At 33.8% G+C, this 27,791-nt stretch overlaps 6 protein-coding genes across 7 annotated transcripts; 4 read left to right on the plus strand and 2 right to left on the minus strand.

Annotated features, from left to right (window-relative positions):
* Positions 1-4,346: 4,346 nt before the first annotated feature.
* On the plus strand, positions 4,347-10,669 carry LOC107185540 (arylphorin subunit alpha). The gene is made up of 6 exons (XM_015573241.1): positions 4,347-4,562; positions 5,414-5,750; positions 6,880-7,289; positions 8,903-9,219; positions 9,563-9,915; positions 10,293-10,669. Exons 1-6 carry the CDS (start codon positions 4,347-4,349, stop codon positions 10,610-10,612), a joined length of 1,953 nt encoding a protein of 650 aa, XP_015428727.1. The 3' UTR covers positions 10,613-10,669.
* Positions 10,670-12,650: 1,981 nt separating this feature from the next.
* On the plus strand, positions 12,651-16,039 carry LOC107185576 (WD repeat-containing protein 43). The gene is made up of 7 exons (XM_015573286.1): positions 12,651-12,850; positions 13,500-13,994; positions 14,109-14,550; positions 14,686-14,992; positions 15,256-15,500; positions 15,618-15,805; positions 15,878-16,039. Exons 1-6 carry the CDS (start codon positions 12,653-12,655, stop codon positions 15,791-15,793), a joined length of 1,863 nt encoding a protein of 620 aa, XP_015428772.1. The 5' UTR covers positions 12,651-12,652; the 3' UTR covers positions 15,794-15,805; positions 15,878-16,039.
* Positions 16,040-17,051: 1,012 nt separating this feature from the next.
* On the plus strand, positions 17,052-19,142 carry LOC107185555 (geranylgeranyl transferase type-2 subunit beta). Its single transcript, XM_015573257.1, has 6 exons — positions 17,052-17,132; positions 17,440-17,544; positions 17,852-18,208; positions 18,272-18,416; positions 18,495-18,670; positions 18,771-19,142. The coding sequence occupies exons 1-6, from the start codon at positions 17,130-17,132 to the stop codon at positions 18,987-18,989; spliced, it is 1,005 nt and encodes a 334-aa protein (XP_015428743.1). The 5' UTR covers positions 17,052-17,129; the 3' UTR covers positions 18,990-19,142.
* A 161-nt stretch (positions 19,143-19,303) lies between these two features.
* LOC107185493 (protein-lysine N-methyltransferase EEF2KMT) lies at positions 19,304-20,638 on the minus strand. Its single transcript, XM_015573185.1, has 5 exons — positions 20,531-20,638; positions 20,322-20,459; positions 20,073-20,258; positions 19,489-19,990; positions 19,304-19,410 (listed from the first exon to the last, which is right to left on the minus strand). Exons 1-5 carry the CDS (start codon positions 20,636-20,638, stop codon positions 19,304-19,306), a joined length of 1,041 nt encoding a protein of 346 aa, XP_015428671.1.
* A 1,005-nt stretch (positions 20,639-21,643) lies between these two features.
* Positions 21,644-23,337, plus strand: LOC107185589 (CUE domain-containing protein 1). 2 transcript variants are annotated; one of them, XM_015573307.1, is made up of 5 exons: positions 21,644-21,782; positions 21,865-22,014; positions 22,160-22,532; positions 22,684-22,779; positions 23,009-23,337. In XM_015573307.1, the coding sequence occupies exons 2-5, from the start codon at positions 21,895-21,897 to the stop codon at positions 23,143-23,145; spliced, it is 726 nt and encodes a 241-aa protein (XP_015428793.1). In that variant the 5' UTR covers positions 21,644-21,782; positions 21,865-21,894; the 3' UTR covers positions 23,146-23,337. The 2 variants fall into 2 exon arrangements, with proteins under 2 accessions (XP_015428793.1, XP_015428794.1); XM_015573308.1 differs by having other exon boundaries at positions 21,905-22,014.
* Positions 23,338-24,533: 1,196 nt separating this feature from the next.
* On the minus strand, positions 24,534-27,791 carry LOC107185597 (WASH complex subunit 7). The gene has a single exon (XM_015573317.1). It carries the CDS (start codon positions 27,789-27,791, stop codon positions 24,534-24,536), a length of 3,258 nt encoding a protein of 1,085 aa, XP_015428803.1.

The following is a 27,791-nucleotide window of genomic DNA, read 5'->3' on the forward strand; positions in this document are numbered from 1 at the left end:
ACGGGGACTTTCCTTTTATTTATATGCTTCTGAATCATTCGGGAATTCTTCCTTAGGTGAAGAAATGGGGGGGGGGGAGAGATGTGTAAAAAGACAGAATAAATTTTAATAAAAAATTACCATGTATTTTGTTCGCTGTTTTCACCTGTGTCCTGTCTAAGCCGACTTTTCTTTCATTCCACTTGGTTCTGTGTCGAATTTAGCTCGGCATAAGAACTTATGAACTATTACTTTACAACGTTAGGAAGTATACGAGGTGTCCGAAAATAGTTGGGGTTATTCCTGGAGTGGTTTGAAACAACTTTTCCCTTAGCAAAGATGTTATCGGAAGCTTCGTTAACGACATATTAACGAAAAAAACCAACGACCAATCAGAGCGCGAGTCTGCCTGCTGAGCTCCTGCGGTAACGTTGGCTACACATCCGATCAATAGTAGAAACGTGGAGTATTGAGCATAATTATTCCACATCTGGTAGGTAGTAAATAGAGAAATAATAACGAATTGTTGTTATTTGTTGCTGTATGGACCGTACCAAAGATTGTTGCTATTGGCGTCAGTAACATAATTGATCCTAATCAACATTATCTTCCCAACTTTTGGCTTCGTAAAAATGGCGTCCAGAATTGTAACGAAGATGTTCTTGGATTCTTTTAAAATAATTATTAAATTCCTCTTGTTACAATTTTACATACATTGATATATTGTATTATTTTTTAACACCGAAAGAAAGAGTGCTGTTATATTTAAAAGAAATCAAAGTAATCTTCCTCTCTCATCAATATAAAACTTCTCTCCAATTTGAATTATTATTGTAACTGATTTATGATTGAAATTTAACTACCTAGAAATAATACTGTTCTTGTAATATCAATAATTTTTAATAAAGAAAACTGTTTGAAATGAATGTCTGTATTATCAATTATTATTAATTTACACGTTCAACGAACAGAAGAACAACAGAATACGTAATTAACAAATTTCTCAGTAATTTCATAACATAATTTACAATGTACGCATTTATATTGTACCAATTGCATTTCAAAATAAGTTTACAATTATGATACAAAGTTTTTAATTACTTTCGAAATATTGTTATTGTTAAGTAACCATTGTTATAAACAGTTACTGTTTAAAGAAATTACACGAAATGTTTCAAACGAGAATTTAATATCTTACTCATATAACTGGTGGTACAACCGAATAGGGGTGATTCTACGTGAAAAAATAAGTCGAAAATTTAAGATACAATTTTTTCATTTGAGACTGTTTTCGAAAAAATGGACTTTGAAAATTAATCTGAAATGCGTGTACTTCCATGGTAGTAAGTGGAAACGGAATGCAATGATCAGACGCGCTAGCCAAGTCTTATTCAATTGCACATGTATCCAGTTGCCTTCATAGTCGATTTTCTCGAAAATGAAGTCTCAAGTGAAAAAGTTGTATTTTATATTTTCGACTTACTTTTTCACGTAGAATCACCCCTTACTTATTATTATTATAAAGGTACTACGCGTATATTAAACTCGTATTAAAATTTCAAGTTCACGTTAAAAACTAATAAAAATAAAATAAATCGAAAAAATGGTAACTTTTTTGTCTGGCTACTACATTCCTGCAATTTGTACTTATGAAACAATTTTGCGAAAAGAAATTTTATTTTATTTTATATTTTTAACTTACTTTGTCACGTAGAATCACCCTATACCTATTATTATTATTATTCAGGTACTATGAGTATATATTAAACTCGTACTATTAAAATTTTTAATAGTATAAAAATATTAAAAAATGGAGAAAATGGTCATTTTTTTTGTCTGGTTACTACGTTTCTGTAAGTTTCAGTTACGAAACAATTTTTCTAGTTATTCTGACTGTTGATCAATACAATGGATCGAGACGTCGTTAATCATCATCAAAATTATCAACTGCAATAGACTGTCCAGTCGACAGACTTTTTTGAGCGATAAAAGCAGCTGTTCAGACGGACGTTAGCTACATTTCCGGCATAAATCATGGAATTATCATGCAGACGAAAAAATCGCGAATTATTAAACGAACCGTGGTGTAACAAGCCAAAGGAAAGCTCGGACCTCAATGTAAGAGCAAGTGTTCCCGACGTTGATAATAGCTATCTACTGTACTTGATAGTGTTCTTTTTTCTTTTTTATATCATATATTTACGTCTCTTGTGTCCCAAGCATAAATAAATCCCGATGTTTACAATTACGATACCGTGTAGGATAATCGTAAACGATGCGTGTGTGTAGCTCTTTAATCGGCGTGTAATCGTCTTGATATTAATTGCGCACGATTAAAATTGAATATCAACATGCAATTGTGCAATACTTTCACCGAAATGATTCCACGACTTTTGGGCATGTTTTATTGGATAATTGAAAATTATTAGAATTGTTTGAATAATTGAAAATTGTTCGAATTTTGGAATAATCGAAAACTACCGGGGTTATTCGAATAATTGAAAATTATTCTGGCTATTTGAATAATTGAAAATTATTCTGGCTATTTGAATAATTGAAAATTGCTAGAGTTATTCGAACAATTGAAAATTGCTCTAGTTATTTAAATAATTTAAAATTATTCGAAATATTTGAATAAATGAAATTAATTGACAATTGTATTCTTGCACATTATTTCCTTTATTTGTTATCCTAAAATATTGTAAATACTTATTTTTCAAAAATTCTTAATGGAAGTTCCTTGATCGATTTAAGCTGTTCTTTGGAATAAGGAAACTCTATCCTCGAAAACTATTTCTGTCGTTGAATATTCGAAATAATGTAAACATTTCATTTCTTCTGGATTTCTTAATGGAGGTTCCTTGGTTTGTCAATATAATTTCTTCATAAAAGTTACCTTACATTTACTTTACCTTCAGTACATCATATTAATTTGTAATTTCTTAACGAAGATTTAGGGATTGTTTACAATTCTTTCTAGATAAAACTTACCCTATTCTTGAAAATTATTTCATTTGTTTATTATCCTAAAGATAAGTTTCGTTTCCTAGTGAAATAAAAGAGTCATTATGTTTATATTTATACTGGTAGGTTTAATTATAGACTATAAATTATAGATAAAAATACAAGTAAACTAAATAACTGTATAATTATAAATTGTAAATATTCTATAATTACACGTACATATTCGATATATTTTAGTACCTATGTCCACTTGTTAGACTCGTCTTGTTTAATCAAGAAGACGTGAATCTTATTTCATTGAAGCCTCATGTCAAAATGTCAAACGGATTTCGATAGCTGGCTTATTTACAAAATTTCAGTTAGCACGCAGTTGAACACGCAAAATATTGATATGAAAAATCGTTGTTGCGTAAGGAGTCGTTCAAAATACAATAGGAACCGCGATCGTGTATTGCAGAAACACAATTTCGTCAGGTTTTCTCATAAATTTACTGAATAACTAGATTATATTAAATTCATTACCAGAATTAATTACTTTTCTAATTTTTTGCAATTATTAATGTTAGAATATTTATTTCAATTACAATTCGATAAAAATCGAATCAATTGAAATTTTATAAAATATAAAAATTGTGTCTTATTTTGTATATTGTAAACCTAAATGTTTCAAAACGTCCACCGATTGTAATTATTCAAAAAATTTATATAGGAAGGCTGAAATTAGATAAAATTTTATTTAAAATCAAAAACACCGTATCGTACTATATTGAAAAAAATATACTCTTGTCATCTTTAATTACGAAACAATTATTTCGTTATTTGTTAAAATAAATTAAGCGTCGTTAATTAAGTGTTGCTCATTACCACCAATATTCACCTCAAAATATATTCCTATCTTTGACAAATTACTTTAACATTAATCAAATTTTGTATTAAGTATACTAAAAATTAAGTATATTAAAAATAAAAATTTTAAAACGACTTGAAAATAAAAATTTCAAGAGGACTTAAAATTAATTCAATTAGAATTTCAAAATTGATTCAATCGATCATCCATTTTAATTCAACACGAATATTTATAAACAATTTTAATATTAAAACAAATAGTGTCCTGTGAATGGTATAGACCAACCACAATTATTTTCTTATATAAAAGTCTAATAAAATATATAAAAACCAATAAAAACCGACATTTCATGCAATTAAATTTGAGACGACGATTAAACAAGGAGAGGTTCCCACCGTGCGATTACATCGTACGATCGAGATGGTGCAATGAAAAAAAAACTGAAATCTTCCCCCTGTTAAACAATAAATGCTCAGAAGGAGGGGATGACGGAGTATAAAAACGGCCGCGTGATCAACCGTCCGCGCTTTTGGATTATTAACTTAATAACAAAAGAATGTTACGGGTGTGTCTACTGGGCCTGTTGGCCGTCTCCTTCGTAGGGGCACAATATTACAACACGAAAACCGCGGACGGTGAATTTTTGCTGAAACAAAAGAAAGTCTACAATCTCCTCTACCACATCTCTCAGCCCGATGTGGTGAACGTTCAATTATACAACGAGGGTCGTGCCTGGGACATCGAGGCAAACATCAATTACTACAGTAAACCGGTCAGTACATAATTCCGTAATTAAATAATTAAGTAATTAAACAATTAGAAAATTAGAAAATTGAAAAATTGAAAAATCGAAAAATTGAAAAATTGAAAAATTAAAAATGAATGAAATAAAGGTTTCAATAAAGTTTAATGCTATCTATGTCCTATTATTAAGGGGTTATATGCCTCTAATTGTGAGCTGTTAAATAAGAGGAAAAATTGAGCTATATGTCTATCAACAGAAAAGAATGGCTTCAATTTAAAAAAATATATATATAAAAGGCCGTTTATATTTAATTTTATATCTTTCTCCTCTAATTAATGAAAATATAAAATAGAATTACCTTCATTTACATTTAACTCAGAAAAAGATTTTCTTGATTATATACTTATTCATTTGTAAATTTAGTTTTAATTGACATTCATGAAAATAATGTAAATACAAAGAAACGAATTTTTTAAAATGTTTATTGTATGCACCTTAAAAATAATTCAATTAAAATTGGTCAAGCACTAGACTTTAATGATATTTTATATAAAAAACATAATAAATTAAAAATAAAACTAAATATAAATATTAATAACTAAAAAGTTATAGAAATATTTGTAAGTCAAAGTTACTCTAATTGTAACACAGTTACCCTAACTTAGTCGAAATTATCCCAATTTAGTCAAAATTATCCCAATTGAGTCAAAGTTGTCCCAATTGAGTCAAAGTTATCCCAATTGAGACATAGTTAGCCTAATTTAGTCGAAATTGTCCCAACTGAGTCAAAGTTGCCCCAATTGAGTCAGAGTTGCCCCAACTGAGTCAAAGTTACTCCAACTTACGATAAACGAGTGTCTGTTAACGATTACTTGCAGGAAGTAGTGAGGAATTTCCTGTCCCTCTACAGAAATGGATTACTTGGACGGAAGCAGCTGTTCTCGGTCTACTACCCGAAACTGCTCAACGAAATGGACGCTCTGTTCAAGCTGTTCTATTACGCGAACGATTTCGACACATTCTACAAGACAGCCCTTTGGGCGAGGATCTACATAAACGAGGGACAATTCGCCTGCGCCCTTTACAACGCGGTGATCAGGAGGCCCGACACAATGTACATTCAGCTGCCCCCGTTGTACGAACTGTACCCGTACAGTTTCTTCAACATGGAAGTACTCCAGAAGGCCCACCATGCCAAGATTTTCGGAAAATTAGGTGATTATCTTGTTTATGTACCCTAGTTCTGCTGATCTAACTTCTTCAGTTTAAATCATCCACTATCTGGATATAAGGGCAACTGGGTATCTAAGGAATAGATAAATTCGGTGACTAACCTTTACCTAATCCTCATACTGACCTATCTTCTTCAAATAGAATCATCCACTTTCTGATTGTGATACCAGTTGCAAAGCAATAAGTAATTTGGATGACCAGCATTTATCTAATCCTCATACTGATTTATCTTTTTCATATGAAGACATCGACTTTCTGGTTGTGATACTAATTGCGTAGCTAAAAGAATAGGTAAATTGGGTGATTAGCCTTTACCTAATCCTCATACTGCGCTATCTTCTTTAAATGAAATCATCCACTTTCTGGTTGTGATACTAATTGCGTAGCTAAAAGAATAGGTAAATTGGGTGATTAGCCTTTACCTAATCCTCATACTGCGCTATCTTCTTTAAATGAAATCATCCACTTTCTGGTTGTGACACCAATCGCAAAGCAATAGGTAAATTGGGTCACTAGCATTTATCTAATCCTCAAATTGATTTATCTTTTTCATATGAAGACATCGACTTTCTGGTTGTGATACTAATTGGGTAGCTAAAAGAATAGGTAAATTGGGTGATTAGCCTTTACCTAATCCTCATACTGCGCTATCTTCTTTAAATGAAATCATCCACTTTCTGGTTGTGACACCAATTGCAAAGCAATAGGTAAATTCGGTCACTAGCATTTATCTAATCCTCATACTGATTTATCTTTTTCATATGAACACATCGACTTTCTGGTTGTGATACTAATTGGGTAGCTAAAGGAATAGGTAAATTGGGTGATTAGCCTTTACCTAATCCTCATACTGCCCTATCTTCTTTAAATGAAATCATCCACTTTCTGGTTGTGACACCAATTGCAAAGCAATAGGTAAATTGGTTCACTAGCATTTATCTAATCCTGATACTGATCTACCAATAAGAGATGACGCTAAATGTCCCAATAGTCTTCTGTTAAGAGAACTCTTGTAATTTTCAATTACACATGTTGGACTAACTTAAAGTCCATACAAGTTCACAATTACACCTCAGAAAGTTAATATAAAGAAAAAAAATCTACATTTCAGACACAGACAAGTCCAGTGGATACGAGACCTACGTAATCCCGGCCAACTATTCCGGCTGGTACATGAACCGCGAGTACGATCTGGAGAACAAGCTGAACTACTTCGTCGAGGACGTCGGTCTGAGCTCCTACTACTTCCTGTTCCGCCAACAGTACCCGTTCTGGCTGGAGAGCAAGGAATTCAGCTTCCCCGAATACCGTGGCCAGGAATACCTGTACGGACATCAGCAACTGTTGAACAGATACAACCTGGAGAGACTTTCAAACGATCTACCAGTGATTGCGGACTTCGACTGGAGCAGACCGTTCTACGCCGGTTACTACCCGACAATGTCCTTCCACAATGGACTGCCGATGCCTCAGAGACAGCACTGGAGCAATTTCCCTGTTTTCAAATTTGACGAAATCAACGTAAGTGACGTCTACACCCTTATTACACTGTTAACACTAGGTTTACGGGACGCGTCATTTTGACGCATTTCGAATGCTTTCTAACCTCGAAATTCTCTATGTGGTATACCTATCTCTATAGCTATTCATTAATTTCAGAGATCATAAATTGTGTATTATATAAACCAAGTTGTTTTTTAAAGAAAATCTGCGTGTTCGTTGATGCGTGCCGTGGAGATACCTACACGATAAGTGCCCGTAAACCTAGTGTTAAACAAGTTTGAACTTTTTTCCTACCTCGGAACCATTAATAGGCGTTTCTGATAGATCTTTATGAGCTGAATAGGAATCTACAAACCGTTATTTCCTAGCTTATACAGTTTTTACAAGAAAACAATTTTAAAGAAAAATTGCAAGTTTTCAATTTTAGAGATGTATTCTGCTTTTATAGTAATGGTTATTCGGGTGTTTTTGACACGAAATAATTCTTTGGACTTTTCCGAACAAAATGGTGTAAATTGTTATTATATTGTGGATTTTTAAATATGTTTGAATGATGATCAAAGTGAAATGAACACCGAAAATGCACCTGTTTTTGATGGTATTCTTCAAGTTGTTTCAAGGGTCGAGGAGGAAATTTAACCACAGCATGCGATAGAGCAGACCTTTTTGCTAAGGAAGGTGTCAAGGAAAGTTACAAAATCTGTTGTGTTTTCAATAGAGAAGTAAAGTACAGTAAATCATTCATGAATGCTCGAAGGCTAAAATGTGTTGAACAGTGTTATAAGTAATTATGTTTATCGAGAAGTTCTGTTCACCAACTTATGGAAATTTTCGAATTTGGAAATCGTGCAATTGCTAGCTGGGTCCCTTTAAACCCGTAACCGAATTTTCTAGACATATCTTGGAACATACTTCTTCTATAATAACCTCTAACAATAAACCACTGTACGGTTAAGACAGTCATTGAAAACTAAGAAATTAGGTACAGCGGTTGAAAATCTGGGTCAAAATGGACCCTGGCGAATTATATTAAATAAAGTCCTATTACTTATGCTATCAGACTATAAAAACATATTTCGTGTTATTAACCCTCGGCAAACAGACTTTTTCGGTAATCGAACAGATGGAGATACTTGGGTCCAGATAGACCCTACCTCATCTATCTCTGGTTGTGTTTTGAAACGAATCTCTTTACAACATTCCGGCCTTTTTATGAAATATTGGAACCTTTATTAGTTTCTGTAAAACTGTAACGATGAAGTTCTTTGAAATCTTGGGTCAAAATGAACCCAAACATCATTAGAGGAGGATTAAATACAGTATACTCGTTTTGAGAAAAAAGTATAGCTACAACTAAATTAGCCATGCAACTGTAAAAAAGGAAAATCGTAGATTTTACAATTAGATGGAGAATTTCTTGTAAAGGTGCGTATCCACTTGTTGCGTATCTTCGTATCGTATCACCATAACAAACATTTGCATACGCAACGATGCAACACTTGCCCGTCCACGTTGATACGCAACGGTGATACGATACGAGGATACACAATAAGTGTATACGCACCTTAAGACGACGAGTAGAAAATGGAAACGGATGATTGAAGTTTTAACAATATTCTATCCCGTTGCAGGACATCAGAAACATCGAGTCGAGAATAACTGCCGCTATTGATTCCGGCTACATAATCAACAACGAGGGAAAATGGATCAACATTTACACGCCAGAGGGTCTGAACATTCTTGGTAACCTGATCGAGGGTAACGCGGACTCTTCCAACATCGACTTCTACGGAAACGTCGATGTCCTCAGCAGAAAGATCTTGGGCTTCAACTTAGAGCCAACAAGCAGCTACCAAATCGTGCCCAGCGCATTGGAAACATTCGCCACGTCTATGAGGGACCCTGCCTTCTACAGACTTTACAAGAGGATAATCTCCTATTATTACAGGTAACTGACCTTCTGTGTTAATTAACGGGTCTGGGCTAAGTCTGGCATTGTCGTTCCTTGCTCGAACCTCTAATTCATTGATCAACTTGGTCTCAGTTAGGTCTAGATTGTTTGAGTTAGACCTGAGTTAAACCTAAATCTACTTTAGATCTTGTCTGAACTTTGTGTGAACTTGGTGTGAATCTTTTAAGTCTGTATTACGTCTACTAATAGTCTGAATTCTGCCTAGTTTAAACCTAGGTTGGAACTAAGTTGAGTCTATGTTTGATATATCTTAACTCTGTATTGGATTCACATTTAGACTTCTATTAAGTCTGAATCAACTATTAATAAATGATTCCAGATACAAGCAACACCAGAAACCCTACAGCATAGACCAAATCGTCTTCCCGAACCTGAAGATTCAATCGTTCGTCGTCGACAAACTCATCACGTACTTCGATCAATTCGATTCATCGATCAGCAACGGTCTGTTAGTCGAAAATGAAAAGGAAGCAGACTCAATCCTGGTTAAACTCAGGCAATACCGTCTGAACCACAAACCATTCAGCTTCCACATCGCAGTGAACGCTGACAAACCAATGAAGGTGGCCGCTAGGATCTTCCTTGGCCCGAAATACGACTCTCGTCATAAACTGATCGAGCTCCCGGAGAACTTCAGATACTTCTACGAAATCGACAACTGGATCCTCGAACGTAAGCCTTCACTTTCATAAACCAATCTTTTTTATCAAATTTTAGTCCTTTAGTCGTCACAAAAATTTATGAAAAAGACAGTAGGCCCAAAAGATCCAGTAGGCCTAGTCGGCTCATTAAACTCTGTATAATTTCTTCCAAGAAATGTGCAAAATCAGATTTTTAAAAGCGACACAAGATTCCTCTAGGCGATTCTAGGTTAGGTCCTCGCGTATCTAACCTCAAAAATGAAATATACGAAATTTTAAGTTAGGTCCTCGCGTTTCTAACCTCAAAAATAGAGTATACAGAGTCCTTTCTGCCTCAAAGTTACAAATAATTTCCACCAATTACGGATTCAGATACACGTCTAATCTTTGATTTTCTACCGAAAACAGTGAACGCTGGCTTGAACAAGATCACGCGCAACAGCAAGGACCTGTTCTTCCTGAGCTCAGACCCAGAGCCCAGCGAAGTGTTCTACAAGAAACTCCTCAAGTCCATCGACGGTTCAGAGTCACTAGTGTACAACGAAAGGATCGCAGGATTCCCCGAGAGGCTGTTGTTGCCCAAGGGAGACTACAAATTCGACAACAACTCGTTCGGTTTCCCCCTGGACAGACCAATCCTAAACTACAATTACGACGGGCCTAACATGGTCTTCAAGGACATTCTTATCTACCACAAGGACGACATGGACATGGACATCAGTTACTAATCGGTCACTTTCTGTCCGTCTTACTTTTATTTTTTGGAATAACTAGACTTTTTTTTAATAAACTTAACTGTACCAAAAATTTTGCTGGATTATTTTTCTAGTGGATCTATCGAGAACAGTGAATCATCGATGAGTATTTAATCGCTCCTGAGTGTTCTGACGTCATCCCCACCACTCTCCACTGATCCCATTCAGTGGGGAAAAAAAGATTTTTTCCTTAGAAACAAATTTTTAAGCAGTTTTTTTCAAAATTTTATTAACGCAAGTTTATAACGCTTATAGTACCATTAAACTTTTGTTTGGAACATTTTTTTCTATCTCATGTAGTTTAAGAGTTATATGCGAAAAAGTAACAGTGCCTGTTTCACTTCGAGGTTAGTTTTCACACCTTTAAAGGGCGATTGGGCACGAATGAAATATAGTTATTCTTGTTTTGAATCACTCTGTAAGCTTACAAAGTTTCATTTCAATCCCTTGTCAGTCTCGAGGAGCCTTCCAACACGCATCGATGATTTACTGTATTCCCATTGTTCCAGATTGTTAAACCAAAGTTTCCCACACCCTGACACCTTAAAAGGCAGAGATGTTCACTTGCCTCCCTCTAGAGGGAAAAAGTGACCTTTTCCACACCCCAGAAGATTGAATTTTTGCGGGGATCGTGATTGGTGGATCGGTGGGCTAGGGTAGCTCCCTCCCTTGACCCACTCCAATTTCTATTTTAACGGAATAGAATATTCAGCACCATATTACACTTCCGTACGACCTTTTTTTACATATACCTGCGAATAGCTCAACGAACTGTGACCCTCATAAAACAGAAAACCAGACTCACAAAGACGATTTCCCAGAAATTTCATTTCGGAGCAGTCCCTTGGTTGTAAACCACATGTTTTGTACATCAGATTGCCCAATTTTCGAAAACTCGTATTCCAATTTATTCTACGATTAATAAAAGAATTAAGCCGTGTACATACCACAGTCTATCCTCGAAAATTTATTATTTCAATTTGTTTTACATGGACAGCATTGATGTACGATGCCTCGAGGGATTTGTACTACCTTTTTCTCGAAGTTTTGAAACATGCGATGCTTTCCTGAACGCCATCTGTGACAAATACGTCGCGTCAATTTGACAGTGGCGCCAAAGTTTATGAAATACAATATGACAGATAATTATCAAATACTGCATAAATAGTAGATACAAAATTTTTTTTATGGAGAAAATGAAGAAAACGCTGATCTGTAAATAATGTAAAAGTTTGGCTAACTGAACTCTAGTTGGGTCGTAGTTAATCATTTAATTACTCGCAATAAATAAAATTAAAATAATTGTCCATTGACGATGCATTTAGAATAAATTATAGATAAGTGAAAAAATATGTACTTTCACGCGTCATATTTTATTAGTATCATATTCATAAATCATATTTGATATGCGTAATATGAATAGAATATATAATGCTCCATTTGTGCTAATACTCAAAATTCATGCTTCGTCGGTAACGTCGGGTATTGACGCTAAATGATAAGGGGGCTACATAGCCCCCAGACCCCGGGACAAAAAAAAGCAGTAGATGATAAGTCTATTCTATATCTAGTCGGTGCAATTACTGCACAATACTTTTCAGAGAACTGGCAAGAATCAATCTGAAACCATTGAAATAAGTTTTTCATTACAATTTGTAGTGATGTATAAAATTTGCAATGAATTTACAAAAACTAAGTCATTCCACTGTATAAAATAAAATAAAGAAATAATGGATAATTACAGTGAGCTCTCAGCGTGTATGTGATACGGAACACATAACGAGGAAATCCTGTAAAGCCTTGACAAATTTTCAGTCCCTTCAAACTATATATGCTTTTACAGTTATTTACTGACCTATTTTGAAATTTATATTAACTGATATAAGTCATATTATCTTAAGACTATGAACTCCGTTTCGTGAACCGCACGTGGTTTTGAATATGAATTGAAGTTACGCTCAGAAATAAATTTGTTGCTTGCAACTTCACCTCAGACTGGCCCATAGTTCAAGTATGGCGACCGCCGTTAGTTGTTCCGTTTTTTCTTCCGACGGAGAATATTTCGCTCATTGTGGAATCGATGGGAAGTTAAAAATCTGGGACACTTCCACTGGTCGCTTAAAACAGGAATATGTTTCTAATTTTCATCTCTCGTCCCCATGTTGTGTATTGACCTGGCTTTATGTCAACTCTTCGTCAACAAATGCCGCGGTAAGCCATGTGCTTTTTTATTTTACATCTAAATAAGAATGTCATTTTAGTATATTTTAAAGTTGTTCGCCGTACCGCTGTATATAAATTAAAATACCTAACGATTTCAGTGATGAAGACTTACATGGTCTTATCAGTTTTTCAATTAAAGATTCTTTACGAAACGAATTCTTAGGTTATCTTTCCAACGCGGTTTATAATCTTCCGTAAATTCCTACAAAAATGACATTTGGAAGTAGTTTTCCGTAACGATTTTACGGAAAATCATGAATATGTTTATTATGTATCGAACCTTCGTAGATCATTAAGTTCTTTTTAATGAAATTGTAATCATTCATTAAATGTTTTTATCTAGGTTATATATTCCGTATACTATTCGATTTTCATAAATTTCTGTGCAAATAGATCTGTATATTATTATTTTTATAAAATTATTATTGTTGAAGCTATTGTAACGTCTTATAAATATTCTCTTTGTCAATAAGAATATACATATATGTACAGTATTTCATTTAACCCCTGACAAAACTAACTGCAATACTAGCCAATCATTGGAATTATTTTTCCAAAAGGACATAGTAATAATTATATGAAATTGAGCCATGAGAGCCTTAAATATTTATGTAGACATTTTTATGTAATTTCTCAGCCTTCACCATGGAAGAAACGCAGAAGGAAGTCAATTTCAGAGGAATCAACTCCCAAGGGCATTGTTGCCATGGGTTCCACAAATGGGAAAATTACACTTTACGACACAACAACGTCTTCAGTGACTGGTCAATTGGACGGTCACAGTGGTACAGTCACTGCTGTGACTTGGTCGGAAAATGTTGGTTTATTCAGTGCATCAGATGATTATCATATTATTCATTGGAATCTTAAAGAGAATGGAGTTAAATGCAAATGGAAATCTGGGAAAGGGAAGACAACATCACTGGCAGTTTCAGAAGATGGGAAAAGCTTATTGTCAGGAGAGAGAGTTGTCAAGTGGTGGGATCTATCTACTAAACAATTAATTAAAACATTTACGGGTCACGCTAATCAAGTGACATGTCTTTGTACCATAAAAATGCCATATGGAAGTAACTATGTAATTAGTGGAGCTTGTGGCGATGGCTGCCTTAGTGTTTGGGCTTTAGATGATGTAAGTTATGCAAAAGAGTGTTTTATATTATTGAATGCTATTAACAATAATTAAAAGTCTGTTAATCCCTCGAATGAAATCATTTATATGTAACAACTACAAAAATATTTACAGCAAAAACCTGATAGAACACCTGTGGCAAGCTTGGCTCTACAAGATGATGCGATAAGTGTTTCTGTAAACATCTCTAAAGAGTCTCAGGTGATCGTACTGGTAATAACAAGGTCTGGCCAGGCACACCTGTTTCACTACCAACAAAATGGTCGTTCGAAACCACTGAAGCCTAGCTTGAATATCGCAGTAGCTTCTGATATAAGCCAAAAAGAGGGAGTCCAACAAATTCCTATTTTAGACGCCAAACTGACGGAAGACCAAAAATTACTTTTAGCATATGGTGCATATCTTAGTCCGACATTTGAAAGGATGACTCCAGATTACTCGAACAAAGTACAGTGCTTAGTGCGCTCAGAAAATAGAAAAAATAAAGAGAAAAAGGACGAAATTTCGAAGGTGAAGAATACAATAATTGAGGATAATGTTGAGTATCTTGCACCAGGTACTTGTCTTTTGTTTTTTGTTTTATAATTTTTTCAAATGGTTTCATTTTCCTAAGATCTATTGCGCACTTACTTTTGTACCTATAATTCTTCTATCTAATAAATGCGGTTGTCATATAATTTCTTTTACGTAGGTTTAATAGAAACTGCGCCGAAAAGAAATAGAAACAGCTCGGGATCACAATTATTATTAAAAGACAGATTGGAAAACCTAAGTCTAAATGCGGAAACTAGTCCTGCGGGAAAAAGTACAAGTGTAGGTAGTAACAGAGCGCAACTTCTGCTTCAAGGCTTGAATAGTAAAGATAAGGCAATTTTGAGCAGTATATTCGTCACGAGAAACGAATCTATTGTTAGGAACACTATAGCTAAACTACCAACACAAGCGATTGATCCACTGATCAAAGAACTGACCATCTTGCTCCAGGGTAAAACTTTCACGTAAGATTTCCAAACGTTTATTAGTTATTATTAGACTTAATTAATTGTTAAATTATCTTACATAACTAACTAAACTTTCATCTGAAGTTCTTTGGTATTATTTCCTAACATCGTCTGTAATAAATAATCTACATTTTGATATTACTCCAAACGTTTATAGTTTCATTTAAACAGTTTTGTTAAAAATATTATTTAAGACTGTACTCTCCCATTAAATATAAGTAAATTAAGTATGTAACGTTTTCTTTATTGATTTATTGTAGGAGTAAACTGGCTGTTAGATGGTTGGAAGCATTGTTGATGGCACATGCCGGTCATTTATTGTCGCAAGCAGACCTTATGCAATCGTTTGGTCCGATTTTGAGTTTAATTGATGCTAAATTAGCTCTACTGCCGGAAATCTCGAAACTTAAAGGTCGTGTTTCTCTTGTCACTGGTCAAATCTCTCAGACAGTCGAAGAACAACATAAAGACGTCACAGAAAATTGTCTCGTTTATCAAGATTCAGGTTTGTAACAAACATTTTATTTGAAAATCGAATTTCAAATCGTATGCTACCGTTCTTTTTTGGTTATAATATTGAATAGAATTAGGTACTTACAATATGAAAATTATTGAAAAATAGATTCCTCGGAAGAAGATGGTGGAATCGAGGACGAAGATTTAGAAAGCGAATCCGACGAAAATTGGGAAGAAATGTCGAATCAAGAAGATCAAGACGATCAAGAAGAACAAAATGATAAGGATGTCAGAAGTACGAATTCAGATGCAGATGACGACGATGAGTCTATATCCAGCTAAATATTAATTTAGGTACAACTTTTGTACATTCACCGTAAAGTTGTTAAAAACAAACCCAACCTGACAATGTTTATTTTGTTTCAGTAAATATTCAAGTTCCTGGATATAACGAATGTGGGAAAGGAGATTATAAATTGTTAAATAAATGACGTTTTTCTACTCAGACTACTTATGTTTATTGTCGTTACTAGACTACGGATATTAATGCGAATTTGCATTCTTACGCACTGACTTACGGATGCAAGAACCACATAAGAACTTAATACCTCGATGAATAGTTTTGCTCATTATAAAAGAAAATAAAGTCCTATGTTAAATTTCAATAAAAGCACTTTTACTCTACTGTGTTCTGCGCAGTTGCACTTGCAATGGTTGCATAAATTCGCAGTCTAGTCGTTACGTTCATTTCGTTAACTAAAATTCAATTTTCATATCAAAAGTGCGATCAAGATTATGTAAAATGTATGGAAATACTTATAATCCAGAATGAACAGTAGAATTTCTACTTTCAAATAAAATGATTTTATTGAAAACTTGACGGAAAAAACGAATCTAATGCTCATACTTTCTGCCATAGTAAATATTACTGTATTATACTGTATATTACTGTATAAACTTGCATTTACTTCCTGTCTTTTTACTTAATTAAACTAAAAAAGAATTTTTTAAACTCGTGAATATGCATGTGTAGCATTATAAATACTTTTCTCGATTCTCCAAACAACCTGACTTCCTTCCTCTGTATAGACTCGATATAGATGATCGATCGAAATGTTATAATTTTATCAATTTTTGGAATTATTTGATCAAATTTTACTGATATAATCTACGTGTTCAATACTTTTAAAAAATGTAACTGTCAAATATACTACAGACAGAAACGAATTTTTTTAAATAAAATACCAACAGGATACATAAGGAATACAATTCGTGGTCGTATATTGTCAAAGTTGACACATCCTTTATCCATATATTGTATTTCTATATAAGCAGTATATATTTTATTAAAATATGTTATATTCATCAATAACAATACTTACAATAATAACAATCGAATTGTCAATTCTCAGTAGTTAGAAGATCCCCTAAACCCTAAGCCCTATAAGTGATTAATCTGTCACTTTTGAACGCTTGCGCTTTTTGCCACCTACCTATCTGTAGGGTGTTAACCTACGTGACTTAGGAAATGATTAAAGTTTTAAGGTTAGATAACATTGATAAATTACACGTTGGTTGAAAATTGACACTCAAAGGGTGTAAACAATTACGTGAGTTTTATAAATGTATCACACTTGGTGAAACGTAATAACCGAGCGTTTTTTAAAATCTTTGTAATATGGTAAGTAAAAGAATGTTTTTAGAATAATTTTTTTTGTATAAGATACTATTTAGTAGATCTTGTAAACTCGTTGTTTTTAAGTATAACATAAATATAAATACTTTTCAATGTTTTTTTTTCAAATACCTTTTTGTTCTATAGTTTGTATTGAATTTTAATTCTCATATAATATATAATTATTAGACTGTTGATCTTTATGAATACTCTATATACAATAACAAAAGAAGAACAGAATTACTTTACCTTGCCATAATACTAATGTATTATAGTGTCAGTAAAATTCAAATACATACAATTCATTTTTCAGCCAATGTTAAAACATGATATTGAACTCCCAATATCGATTCCTGATTTGCTGTTGGATAAACATGCAAATTTTTTACTTTCATATGGAAAAGATAAAGATGAATACGTAAGTATAGACACTTAGAATTTAAGTAATTATAAGAGAAGTTATATTTATACATGTAAACGATAGAAAATAGAAATAGAAGATTATATAATTTATAAATATTAATTCATTTTGTACGTCTTTATAAATTTATGAAATAAAAACTCCGTATAATCGCATTAACTGATTGCTATTGTTGTCAATTTTTTCACTCTGAAGCCAGTCTTTTATTTTCCAAAAACTAAGAAAAACTTTTCAGTGACTTGAAATAAAACTAAAAAAGTATTTCTATAAATAGTAAATACTAAACAACATGATACTATTCCAGATGTACTGTATAATGGAACACCTGCGAATGTCTGGTATGTACTGGGGTCTAACGGCATTGGATATTATGGGTAAACTTGAGCAAACCAATCGAGACGAGATTCTAGAATTCATAGCGCAATGTCAAACAGAAAGTGGAGGCATAGCAGCAAGTTTGCAGCACGATCCGCACATTCTCCACACCTTGAGTGCAGTACAAATACTCTGTATCTATGATGCTCTTGACATTATCGATGTAGAGAAAGTTGTAAAGTACGTCAAAGAAAGACAACAGTCCGATGGAAGTTTTACCGGTGACATCTGGGGTGAAGTTGACATAAGATTTTCTTTCTGTGCCGTGGCAACTTTAGCACTTATGGTTGGTATTACATTGAAAAAGAAGGATACTTCTATTTAACAATTTACGAAATTATTATTTCAGAACCAGTTAGATGCCATAGACGTCAATAAGGCTGTTGAATATGTAATGAAATGTATGAATTTCGATGGTGGCTTTGGCTCGAAACCAGGTGGCGAAAGTCATGCTGGAATGATTTACTGCAGCGTGGGTCTTCTGTCAATAACTGGTAATAATTTTTCCTTTTTACGAGTTGTACTGATAACAGTCTTCTAAGTATTATACTAAAGTCGAACCATTTTTACAGGTTGCCTTAATTTAGTAGATGCAGACCAACTCGGTTGGTGGCTGTGCGAGAGACAGCTTCCATCTGGAGGTTTAAATGGCAGGCCAGAAAAATTACCCGATGTGTGCTATTCCTGGTGGGTTCTGTCTTCGCTTACGATTCTTGGACGACTTCATTGGGTTAATAAAGAACAACTGGTAGGTATTCTTTAAAAAGAACTACGTTTCATATATTTCTTTGTTACTAGTTGTTGTGTATTGATACACGGATTAACGGTTAATTACTGCTAATTCACAGGTGAAGTTTGTACTGTCGTGTCAAGACACGGAATCGGGAGGATTTAGTGATCGTCCAGGAGATGTTGCTGATCCTTTCCACACCCTATTCGGGTTAACAGCACTTTCCCTTTTAAACACGGATTATCCTTTGAAGAGGATCAACCCAACGTTTTGCATGCCAGAATATGTTATTCAAAGGTTACAAGTACAACCCTCCAGACTAGACCAAAGCAACTGATACTTGATGATTCCAAACGAATAAATTTTTATGAATTAATAAAAAAAGCGGAAGTACAACATGAAGTTTTTGCACGAATCATTTTGTACTTGTTTATTTTGAACACTTAAAATTATTGTTCATTTTACTGTGTGTATACCGCGTATGTGTAATATATGACTACGAAAATATATGCTCAATGCAAATTACTGCAAATATAATTATAAGATACATCAGTACCAAGCTAATGAATTCGATGAAATGATATAAAAAATGTAAAAATAATTACTTTTTTCTTAATCTTATTGCGTTAACATATCACGCAATAGTCGTCATCACGTCTTTCGACAAATTTTTATTATCTTAACAGGTATGTGTATCTCTTGCAAAAGTACCGTTTGTGTTGGTGTACTGCATTCTTCGTAAGATAGACCGTGAGATTCTAAAAAAAAAATATAGAAATGCTACTATTGTCAAGTATTATCGTAATGTGGAATTTATATTGAATATAGTAAAATACTTAGAAAATGCAAGAACTTCGAAAATGTATCCACATTACGAATTGCTGCTGCAATAACGGCATATCTACCGTTAAAGGATAGAAAAGCCTTTAATCCCAATGCTAATGCATTAAAAGAATATGTATCATATAAAATATCAGCTCCAATTATAATATCTGGTACAGTCCAGTATTCATCCAAATATTTATTTATATCTTCCCAATTTAATTTTACTACTTGAACATCTGTATTATTATATTTCGTTTGAAATTTTAACCTATTACTTTCTGATAGTTGTTTAACTTCTACAGTCTGTTCCATATTTAGCAAATTAAGCTTCACATTTTCACAGACCATTTCTAAAACGGACTTATGAAAATCTGTGAAAATATATTGATTTGGAGAACAGTTCTTAATAATGCATACTCCTGTTAATCCAACACCGCAACCAAGTTCTAAAACGACTTTATCATGAAATGCACTCTTGTTTTCTATACACCATTTACTTAGTTCTATTGCTCCCTATAAATTACATATATTAAAGAAATTCTATAAGTAGTACTATAATACAGTAAAAATTTCCTTTGTTTAGTAACTGAAATACCTGCCAACAACACAGTCCTGTTGTAGCATCTGATATAATATTTGTACTTTCTTGTATAGATATACAGTCTGATATATCACCTATTAAAAAGTGTCGATGATGAATTAATTCACTTATTGGATTAGAGATTAAGTTACAATACGCAATATACAAGTCATCGTGAATTTCACTGCCTTCTTCTTCAATCTAAACAAAGAACAGTAACAATACCAAATTCAATATATATTTTTTGCATAATTTTTTTTGTACCTTATTCATAAGTAACTTCAAGAATGCTCGTTGATACGACCGTTTTACAGGATATTTTTTAATTAAATCATTATTGATTGTCTTATCTAAAATCTCCTTTTGTGTATAAAGATCAAGACCAACATTTCTGTCAGAATTCTAAAATTAATACATAAATAATTTCAAAAATTTAACGAACTATTTAAAATTGTAAATTGATATTTACATACAAATATATCCATTGTTTTTAGTGATGTGCAACAAAGAAATTGCTTCATTAAGTTGTCTTTATCAAATAAAAAAGTGTCATCGACAAATAAAATGTCACTGTCATCCATTTTATTGCTTAAATAAACAATGTATGATGTGTGCAATTTATTCTTACATGTATTCTAATCAATAATACGTTATAATTGTTTCATACTTATAAATTTTCTGTTTATGCAAACATTTTATCTATTATGAACTGTTTATTGATAACACAGATTTAATCGAAAAAGCAATTATTTAATTTCAAATATTTACTTCTGGATGTCAGAACCACGTGTCAGTGTATACATATGTATAATATATCATAAAAGAAGAAGCAAAATTTCTATCTCTCTTGCTCCAAATTATTCCAAGAAAATGTGATTTCCCACGAAAACCCGCAGATTAATAGCCTCAATATAGAAATAAGAAATGATGTAACGCATTTTTAAACAAACTATCGTTTTTCGGAAAAATAACATTTTTATTTATTTTTTTTTCTATGTAACTAAACTTGTATCGAATAAAATTTTTTAAACAATAAAGTCTTTCACGGAAAATATTGTATTTTAAATAGTTTTTTATTTTGTTGCGTAGTCTATCCACGTACATTACAATTTTCGGCTCACCCTGTATATAGATCACATTTTTAAGTAAAGATACTTTGCATACTCAGAATGCATGGTTATTAATTTGTTACAAAATAGTAAATATTAATAAATAATAGTAATATAAATAACGTTTGAATAATGAGTATTTATTACTCTTTTTCAGAATTAATGTAAATAGAAGAAATTCGATATAAATTGTCCAAAACGAACCAATTAAAGAGCAAATTCAGCATGGATCGCTAGATCTTCGTGTTCGTTAAAATAAAGATATAAACGAGTTCGCTTTCTAGAACTCAAATGAGAAGAGACTGAACGAACTTTGACAGTTGACAAGTCTTCCATTGCATTCAATTGCATTGCATGTGTGGTGATTGGTGGTGATTCGGTAATGTCGCATGTTACTATCAGTTACGTACAAGGGTTTTTCGTACATCTTACCGGTACATAATAATATTAATTAATTACTCTGCATCATAACAAAATTCATTAACCGAAGATGCATCGAAAAGTGTAATTCACCGTTTGAAATGGGATTACAGTGATTTAATAACGAAAAATCGACATTGTAATGGAAAACTCGATCGTTGTTTGTAAGGCATTTCAAATGTGCTAATTCGTTAAGGTAGGACCAATTAGTAACGTAGCGTGAAATTTTGCGATAGCTTCTTAAAGACTTTGTAATTACATCGGACTACTTAATACAGATTATTAGAGCTTTTATAATAATTCACATAATGGCCTCAGCTATGGAGCAACAACAGCAGCAACAGCAACAGCAAACCACCCTGGAGTTCTACCAGGCGATGACTGATTTTAAAAACATGTTTCCACAAATGGACGATGATGTGATTGAGGTAAAATTGATTGACAAATGTATTACATAATGTTATGTAAAGTTACAAATAACTTATTATAGACCTATCATGGTCGGACAGTGTTCTACGTTGTAGTTGAGATATGGATTTTCAAAGTACTGTGCAATTTTTATATATTTTCTAGGCTGTATTAAGATCTAACCAAGGAGCTGTGGATACCACCATTGATCAGTTACTTACTATGAGTACAGACAATGAAAACGAAAAGATTAGAAGTGAATTAGAACAAAACGAGAAATCGCCAGGTACCTCTAAGCCACCCAAAGCAGATTCAAACCTGACCCTGAGAAGTATACGTAAATGGCAACCCGCTTTACTAGGACCATTACCAGATACCTTTCTTAGACTTACACAGCAAGTTCCAGAAGAAAATCTTGATTTGTACTCAAAAGAGACTGCTATGTTGGAAGATGAAAGAATTGCCATGTTTCTTCAGAATGAAGAATTCATGGCTGAATTACGTTGGAACGAAGACTTCTTATCAACCTTAGAAAGTGGTACATGATGTTTTGTTATAATCTTCGTAATTGAAGAAATTTAGACTATCCTCTACAGTTTGCGCGAGCTTTCTTTGAAGAAGCTATCAGTGCTGTGGTAGTAGTTTTTTAATTAATTTAATTGCAACCACTCGTTTTACTTCAATTTTAGATACAAAAATACCAGGAACAAATATTGAGAAATATGGCCAAGGTGGTAACGATGATGAGGATCTTTTCAAAGAAAGATTAAAACACATGGGCAAAGGTATGGAGGTTCATTATTTAGTTACTACACAGACTATTCCCGAATGTAACCCTAATTTAGAATTTAATAGAGAATTGTACTATATCTTGTTTTCCAGATTTAGAATATTTAGAAATTGGACTTATGAATTTTGTAATTTACAATAATCTGTATAAAAATCGCTTGAAATCTATTCCATCTTCTTGATGGTATTTTTTACTTTCTTATTTATGTGATTTTCTTCTTGTAGTATCTCGACGCAAGTTTGCGCAACTTACAAAAGTGTTTACACGAAGTAAAAAGCGAGGAGGCAGGCAGTTACTGACACCGACAGCTTCTTGTGACGATTTACTGAATCCCGAGGAGTCATCTAGATCTCAGTCTTAGGAGTTTTACCGATATTCCCAGTTTTTATTTAAGAAAGTCAGCTTCAGCAACTCATACTTACAGTAATGTGTCGTCCAAAAATGAGGAAGAAGCATATCCGTATTAACATACTGAAACGGGAAATTACAGGACAGATTCGAATGGAAATTGATTCGCTTATAAAAATTGTGTAATCTAGAAATCAGTTAGGAATTCAGATTTACTGGTAATCACGCGTACAGTAATATTGATGCATCGATATTCGTTGTGCTGCTTGGATATGATTTCAGTTACAGGCTCAGAAAGATCAAAATGCAGAATATAGATATATAATATCTATAGATTAGCAAGATATTTCGTATTTTAATAACATAGTACAGGATAAGTACGCAGTCTACAACTACATAATAATAGTACAATAATTACTGCCGTTATACTGTTAAAATAAGGATCTGTGAAACTATTACGAAAAGACTTTGTTTTACCGTAAAATTATAACTTTTACGTGTATGTTCATGCACTGCATGTGTTACCTTTTGGAATTTATTATTTTAATGTTGATAATGTTTTGAGAAAATTTAAGACTGTTTTTTTTATAGAAGTTTTAAGTGAATTCGTTTTATTGCAGGCATTACTGTTCGTACTCATTAGCAAACGTTGAAATACGATAAAAGATAACGTTTGCAGCTACTGAATGAACACAGTAAGAAAATTGAATGCGAATATTTGAATCGTGATAGTCGACAAGTTTGCGTTTTTATATTCGATACGTTGGTGATATAAAAGTTTATTTGTAATGTATAAAAAGAAACTCCATTTTGCATTGTTTCGCGTAGTATAATAATAATTTCAAGTTTGTATGTATATTTTCTAAAATACTTGGTTATTCATAGCTGTAACTATATAAGCGTAATGTATTCTAGTCCGTTCGTCTAGCCATTACTTAATTAATAAGTATCAAGCATTGCAATATTGTTGGTCTAGGAAACATTCACATTAATTGAGCATAGGTATAATGTTTACAAATACGATGGTGTGTGTGCCACAGGCACGAAAATACCTTTAAAGATTCTGGGCTCAAATATATACTGATATAAAAACTAAACCGCAATAGTTTTCGATTACCCTTTGATAACAATTCGACTCCTTTAACTCACCAACCTGTATTTTTTATTTACCATAATATATAATACAAATTACAAAACGATTATGAAAATAAAATAAAATATATAGCATATAAAATATTTCAAAGCTGCTTCGTAAACCATACAATTGTATTGTATATTTTACAATTTTATGTTTCGTCAAACAGTAGTAACGTACACTGTACAACAGAATTATATTTAAAATTGACAAACAGTCTGATGATGCATTTTTTTTAACTTTGTAGCACCATTTGATCTAGATTATTACGTGTCAGATTGTTTGAAGAATACTCTTGCACCGGACAAGCTGTAATAGAGTAACTGGAACTCAGCACTTCTCTCTTTCAGGCGTTTTAACGTTAACGCCCTTGTCTGTTGCAATTTTTCATCTCCATGATCATTTTTATTTCCCGCTGCTTGTTTTTCCATACTTAAATGCTCTTCGACTGTTTTGAACCAGTGCAAACTGTCCAATTCCGATGACTGATTCAAAAGGGCATTTATGTAAGCGATTCCCATTGCAAAACCATCGTCGGTAAATCCTGCACCGGTTTGATTCTTTTTGAACATTTTCTCCTTGTTCGATATCGAGTTGTCCACAAAGCTTAATGTTAACGGCGGTACAATGGCATAAAATTGTTGCAAGTGATGGGACTCGGTGTCCCTAAACGCAGACGCGAACACATCAACAAGCAGTTTGAAATATTGTATACCATTTGTAAAGTTCCGCACCAAATTTCCTATATCATCTTCTAAGCACTTCGCAGCAGCTTGTGTTATGGTGCTGTAATTCAAGTTCTTGCATATCGATACAAACGACACAGAGGAGTTGATGTCTGGCAAGAAAGAAATGGCATTCGAACTAGCATGTAATCCACCTGATCTGATTAATCGTACGTACCCCAATGCATTTCCAATCTGAGTAATTAACTGTCGAAACTGATCCAAATAACTCAGACTATCCGGCGTCATACCCAGCTTTCTGATCTCTTTCTGGAATTTTTCTGCCCTTTCATAGGCGTAAGGTGTTGCACCATTCTCTCTTTGGACCTTGATGTACCTTATGTTACGCATCAGTCTTGACTTTATGTGTTCATCGAAAAGGAACTGTGAGAAAGTGTGCAGCTTCACTCGAAGAAATTGATACACAAAATTCACTGTTGTACTCATGATACCAGTCCCATGCGTCCTAATAGAATTTGCTATGTGTCGAATTCCAATGGTGTTCAGATGTTTATTGCTGCTGGTATGTTCGATGAACGTTTGCGTATTCAGATTGTACAAATACTTTGAGACAAACACATGAATGTTTCTCATAATCTCTAAGGCGTCGAGACCTTGCTCCAAGGTCTGCGTAGGCAGGTGATTTTGTACAGTGTCAAGGTTCAGCTTGTAATGAGCGAGGGCATGCATCATTCTGTAGGTTCTCCAATCATGCAGAGCCACCGTAGTGAGATTATAAAACATATTGTCGAGGTAATGCTCGATAAACCTTTTCGCATATATCATACTGTTGGCTAGAGGTAACGGCAACGATTCCACCACTCTTCCACCATCCTTTGCTCCGATATTAAATGGATTAGTAGAATCCATCTTTAAATGCGCATGAACGTGAAGTCTTAAGTTTATTTCAATTTCTTGGCAGACAGGTTCCAATACGTTCTTGGTTAACATCTCCTTCAACTGGGCGATCCTTTTCTCCTTTAAATCCAATCCTTCCTGTTCACTGATGGTGCTGTTAAATGCACCGAACAGATGAACAACATGACTTATGTTCAAATTACTGTCCGTCACGGAAGAGAAGTAAGCAGGAATTATGTTCTGATGATGCAACAATATGGAATAATCGCAGATTTCATTGATAATATTATGCATATCAGCAACAGTATCGTAATTGTCTAACAAATATCGTAATTTCAGCACGTCCTCTTCTTTGAACGTATCTGTTAATTGACTAGAGCATGCTAACGCACATCTGGTTAGCAATCTTCTATCCGCACTCGCCGGTCCGTTTAATAGCTTCATACTCAAACTTATGAGGGACAAACTGTCCAATCTTTCTTTACTGTAGCCTTTATCCTTTTGTATTAAACTTTTCCGTGCGTTCTCTAACGTAGCTAAAATGTAATAACTCTGGTATTGTAATACCTGGCTCTGTGATTGCACTATAACTGGTCCAAACATATAAAATGTATTCTGCAAACACTTCTGCACTTCTATCAGCCTGCAGATCAACTGAACAGTATTACGATTCATTGGTTTAATAAGCGCAGCATGCATGTTCATTACAAAGGATACAGTTTCTTTAATTTGAGACAGCAAAATAACTAACTCTACCAACAGAAATTGTTTATGCCCAATGTCTGAAACTTGCAGACTAGTCTTCATTGAAATAGTCTGTAGTTCAGAGGACCACGTTACGGCTCTGTGAATTAAATTGTTCACTGTTTGAGACAATTTCTGAGTTCTAGAGGACAATAACTTTTCTCCTATTTGCGAACCGATAGCATTGCCAGCTTCCTTTGGCAGGAAATCGCTTAAAAATTTATTGGGTGTCCATATTACATTTCCAATCAGAGTAACAGCATAAATCTTCTTGTTATTCTCTAGTATTCGTTTAAGTAATCTCTTATCGCATGTACCAAACAGTTTCATCAGTACAGCAATACCAATATTTACTCTGATCCAATTCTTGTTCAATGTTGCTCTGCTGTCAGATTTGTTTTCTATGTCTGCCATCAGATTTTTCAGGTAACTAGTAATCTGCTCGCTCATCAGAGGACCTTTACCCACCTCCATCACTCGTTCTATTACTTTGGAAAATATGACCTTTTTTAACAAATTTTCTTGCAAGTCCTTCAATAATTTATCAAACGTGTGAAGCTTTGATTCCACTATACCAAACTGCGATGGACTATGCATGATAGAACGTACATGCATTCTGTACTTTTTCCATTGTTCCAACAGCGATGGCTGAGATTCAATGATTTCATCCAATGTTAGCACAATTACAAACAGATCAATAAAATGCTCTATCAGTACCGGTAGATAGACTTCATTAGAGTTACCAGCTAAGCTGGATAGTTGTTCCGTTGTTAGATGCGCAACAACCGATACTCTATTCACAAACACGTATAGATCTTGCAAGTCGGAAAGGAGGGACGTAATGTTCTTTTGATTATTTTCCACGTCCCTTTCGCCATGTGTAAATAATTTTTTGTAGAAGGACTTGGCTTCTATTTCGAGAAGTCTGATTTCTCTGCAAGTGCCAGCTACAGTGGCAAGTAATTTTGATAAGAATTTATTCTTTATCTCTATTAAATGTATAAGACTAACATCTTCGACGGGTTTATATACCAGCCGCAAAGGACCTTCCATGAAATACTCCAATGTGGAATCGGCCTTCCAAGTTTTCACTGCCAAATGATCAAAAAACTGACCATACTTTCGCAGATGTATCGAGCCAGCCGCTTTGTATATGGTTTCGTCCTTTTTCGAATTCCATGCTGTTGATTCTATCAT

This window comes from Dufourea novaeangliae, unplaced genomic scaffold (assembly GCF_001272555.1).
Source record: "Dufourea novaeangliae isolate 0120121106 unplaced genomic scaffold, ASM127255v1 scaffold48, whole genome shotgun sequence".
Classification (NCBI taxonomy): Eukaryota; Metazoa; Arthropoda; class Insecta; order Hymenoptera; family Halictidae; genus Dufourea; species Dufourea novaeangliae.

What these genes read in the sequence shown, in the direction of transcription:
- LOC107185540 (XM_015573241.1), top strand. Translation starts at nt 4,347, where the DNA reads ATGTTACGGGTGTGTCTACTGGGCCTGTTGGCCGTCTCCTTCGTAGGG. An exon ending in ATAATCTCCTATTATTACAG is followed by an intron (nt 9,220 to 9,562) that starts GTAACTGACCTT and finishes AAATGATTCCAG; the next exon opens with ATACAAGCAACACCAGAAAC. An exon ending in CGACAACTGGATCCTCGAAC is followed by an intron (nt 9,916 to 10,292) that starts GTAAGCCTTCAC and finishes TACCGAAAACAG; the next exon opens with TGAACGCTGGCTTGAACAAG.
- LOC107185597 (XM_015573317.1), bottom strand. Translation starts at nt 27,791, where the DNA reads ATGATAGAATCAACAGCATGGAATTCGAAAAAGGACGAAACCATATAC.
- LOC107185589 (XM_015573307.1), top strand. Translation starts at nt 21,895, where the DNA reads ATGGCCTCAGCTATGGAGCAACAACAGCAGCAACAGCAACAGCAAACC. An exon ending in TGGACGATGATGTGATTGAG is followed by an intron (nt 22,015 to 22,159) that starts GTAAAATTGATT and finishes TATATTTTCTAG; the next exon opens with GCTGTATTAAGATCTAACCA. An exon ending in CTTATCAACCTTAGAAAGTG is followed by an intron (nt 22,533 to 22,683) that starts GTACATGATGTT and finishes CTTCAATTTTAG; the next exon opens with ATACAAAAATACCAGGAACA.
- LOC107185555 (XM_015573257.1), top strand. An exon ending in GAAAAGATAAAGATGAATAC is followed by an intron (nt 17,545 to 17,851) that starts GTAAGTATAGAC and finishes ATACTATTCCAG; the next exon opens with ATGTACTGTATAATGGAACA. An exon ending in GGGTTAATAAAGAACAACTG is followed by an intron (nt 18,671 to 18,770) that starts GTAGGTATTCTT and finishes GCTAATTCACAG; the next exon opens with GTGAAGTTTGTACTGTCGTG.
- LOC107185576 (XM_015573286.1), top strand. Translation starts at nt 12,653, where the DNA reads ATGGCGACCGCCGTTAGTTGTTCCGTTTTTTCTTCCGACGGAGAATAT. An exon ending in TGTTGAGTATCTTGCACCAG is followed by an intron (nt 14,551 to 14,685) that starts GTACTTGTCTTT and finishes TCTTTTACGTAG; the next exon opens with GTTTAATAGAAACTGCGCCG. An exon ending in CTCCAGGGTAAAACTTTCAC is followed by an intron (nt 14,993 to 15,255) that starts GTAAGATTTCCA and finishes GATTTATTGTAG; the next exon opens with GAGTAAACTGGCTGTTAGAT.
- LOC107185493 (XM_015573185.1), bottom strand. Translation starts at nt 20,638, where the DNA reads ATGGATGACAGTGACATTTTATTTGTCGATGACACTTTTTTATTTGAT. An exon ending in TAAAAACAATGGATATATTT is followed by an intron (nt 20,460 to 20,530) that starts GTATGTAAATAT and finishes TATTAATTTTAG; the next exon opens with AATTCTGACAGAAATGTTGG. An exon ending in TGAAGTTACTTATGAATAAG is followed by an intron (nt 20,259 to 20,321) that starts GTACAAAAAAAA and finishes TTCTTTGTTTAG; the next exon opens with ATTGAAGAAGAAGGCAGTGA.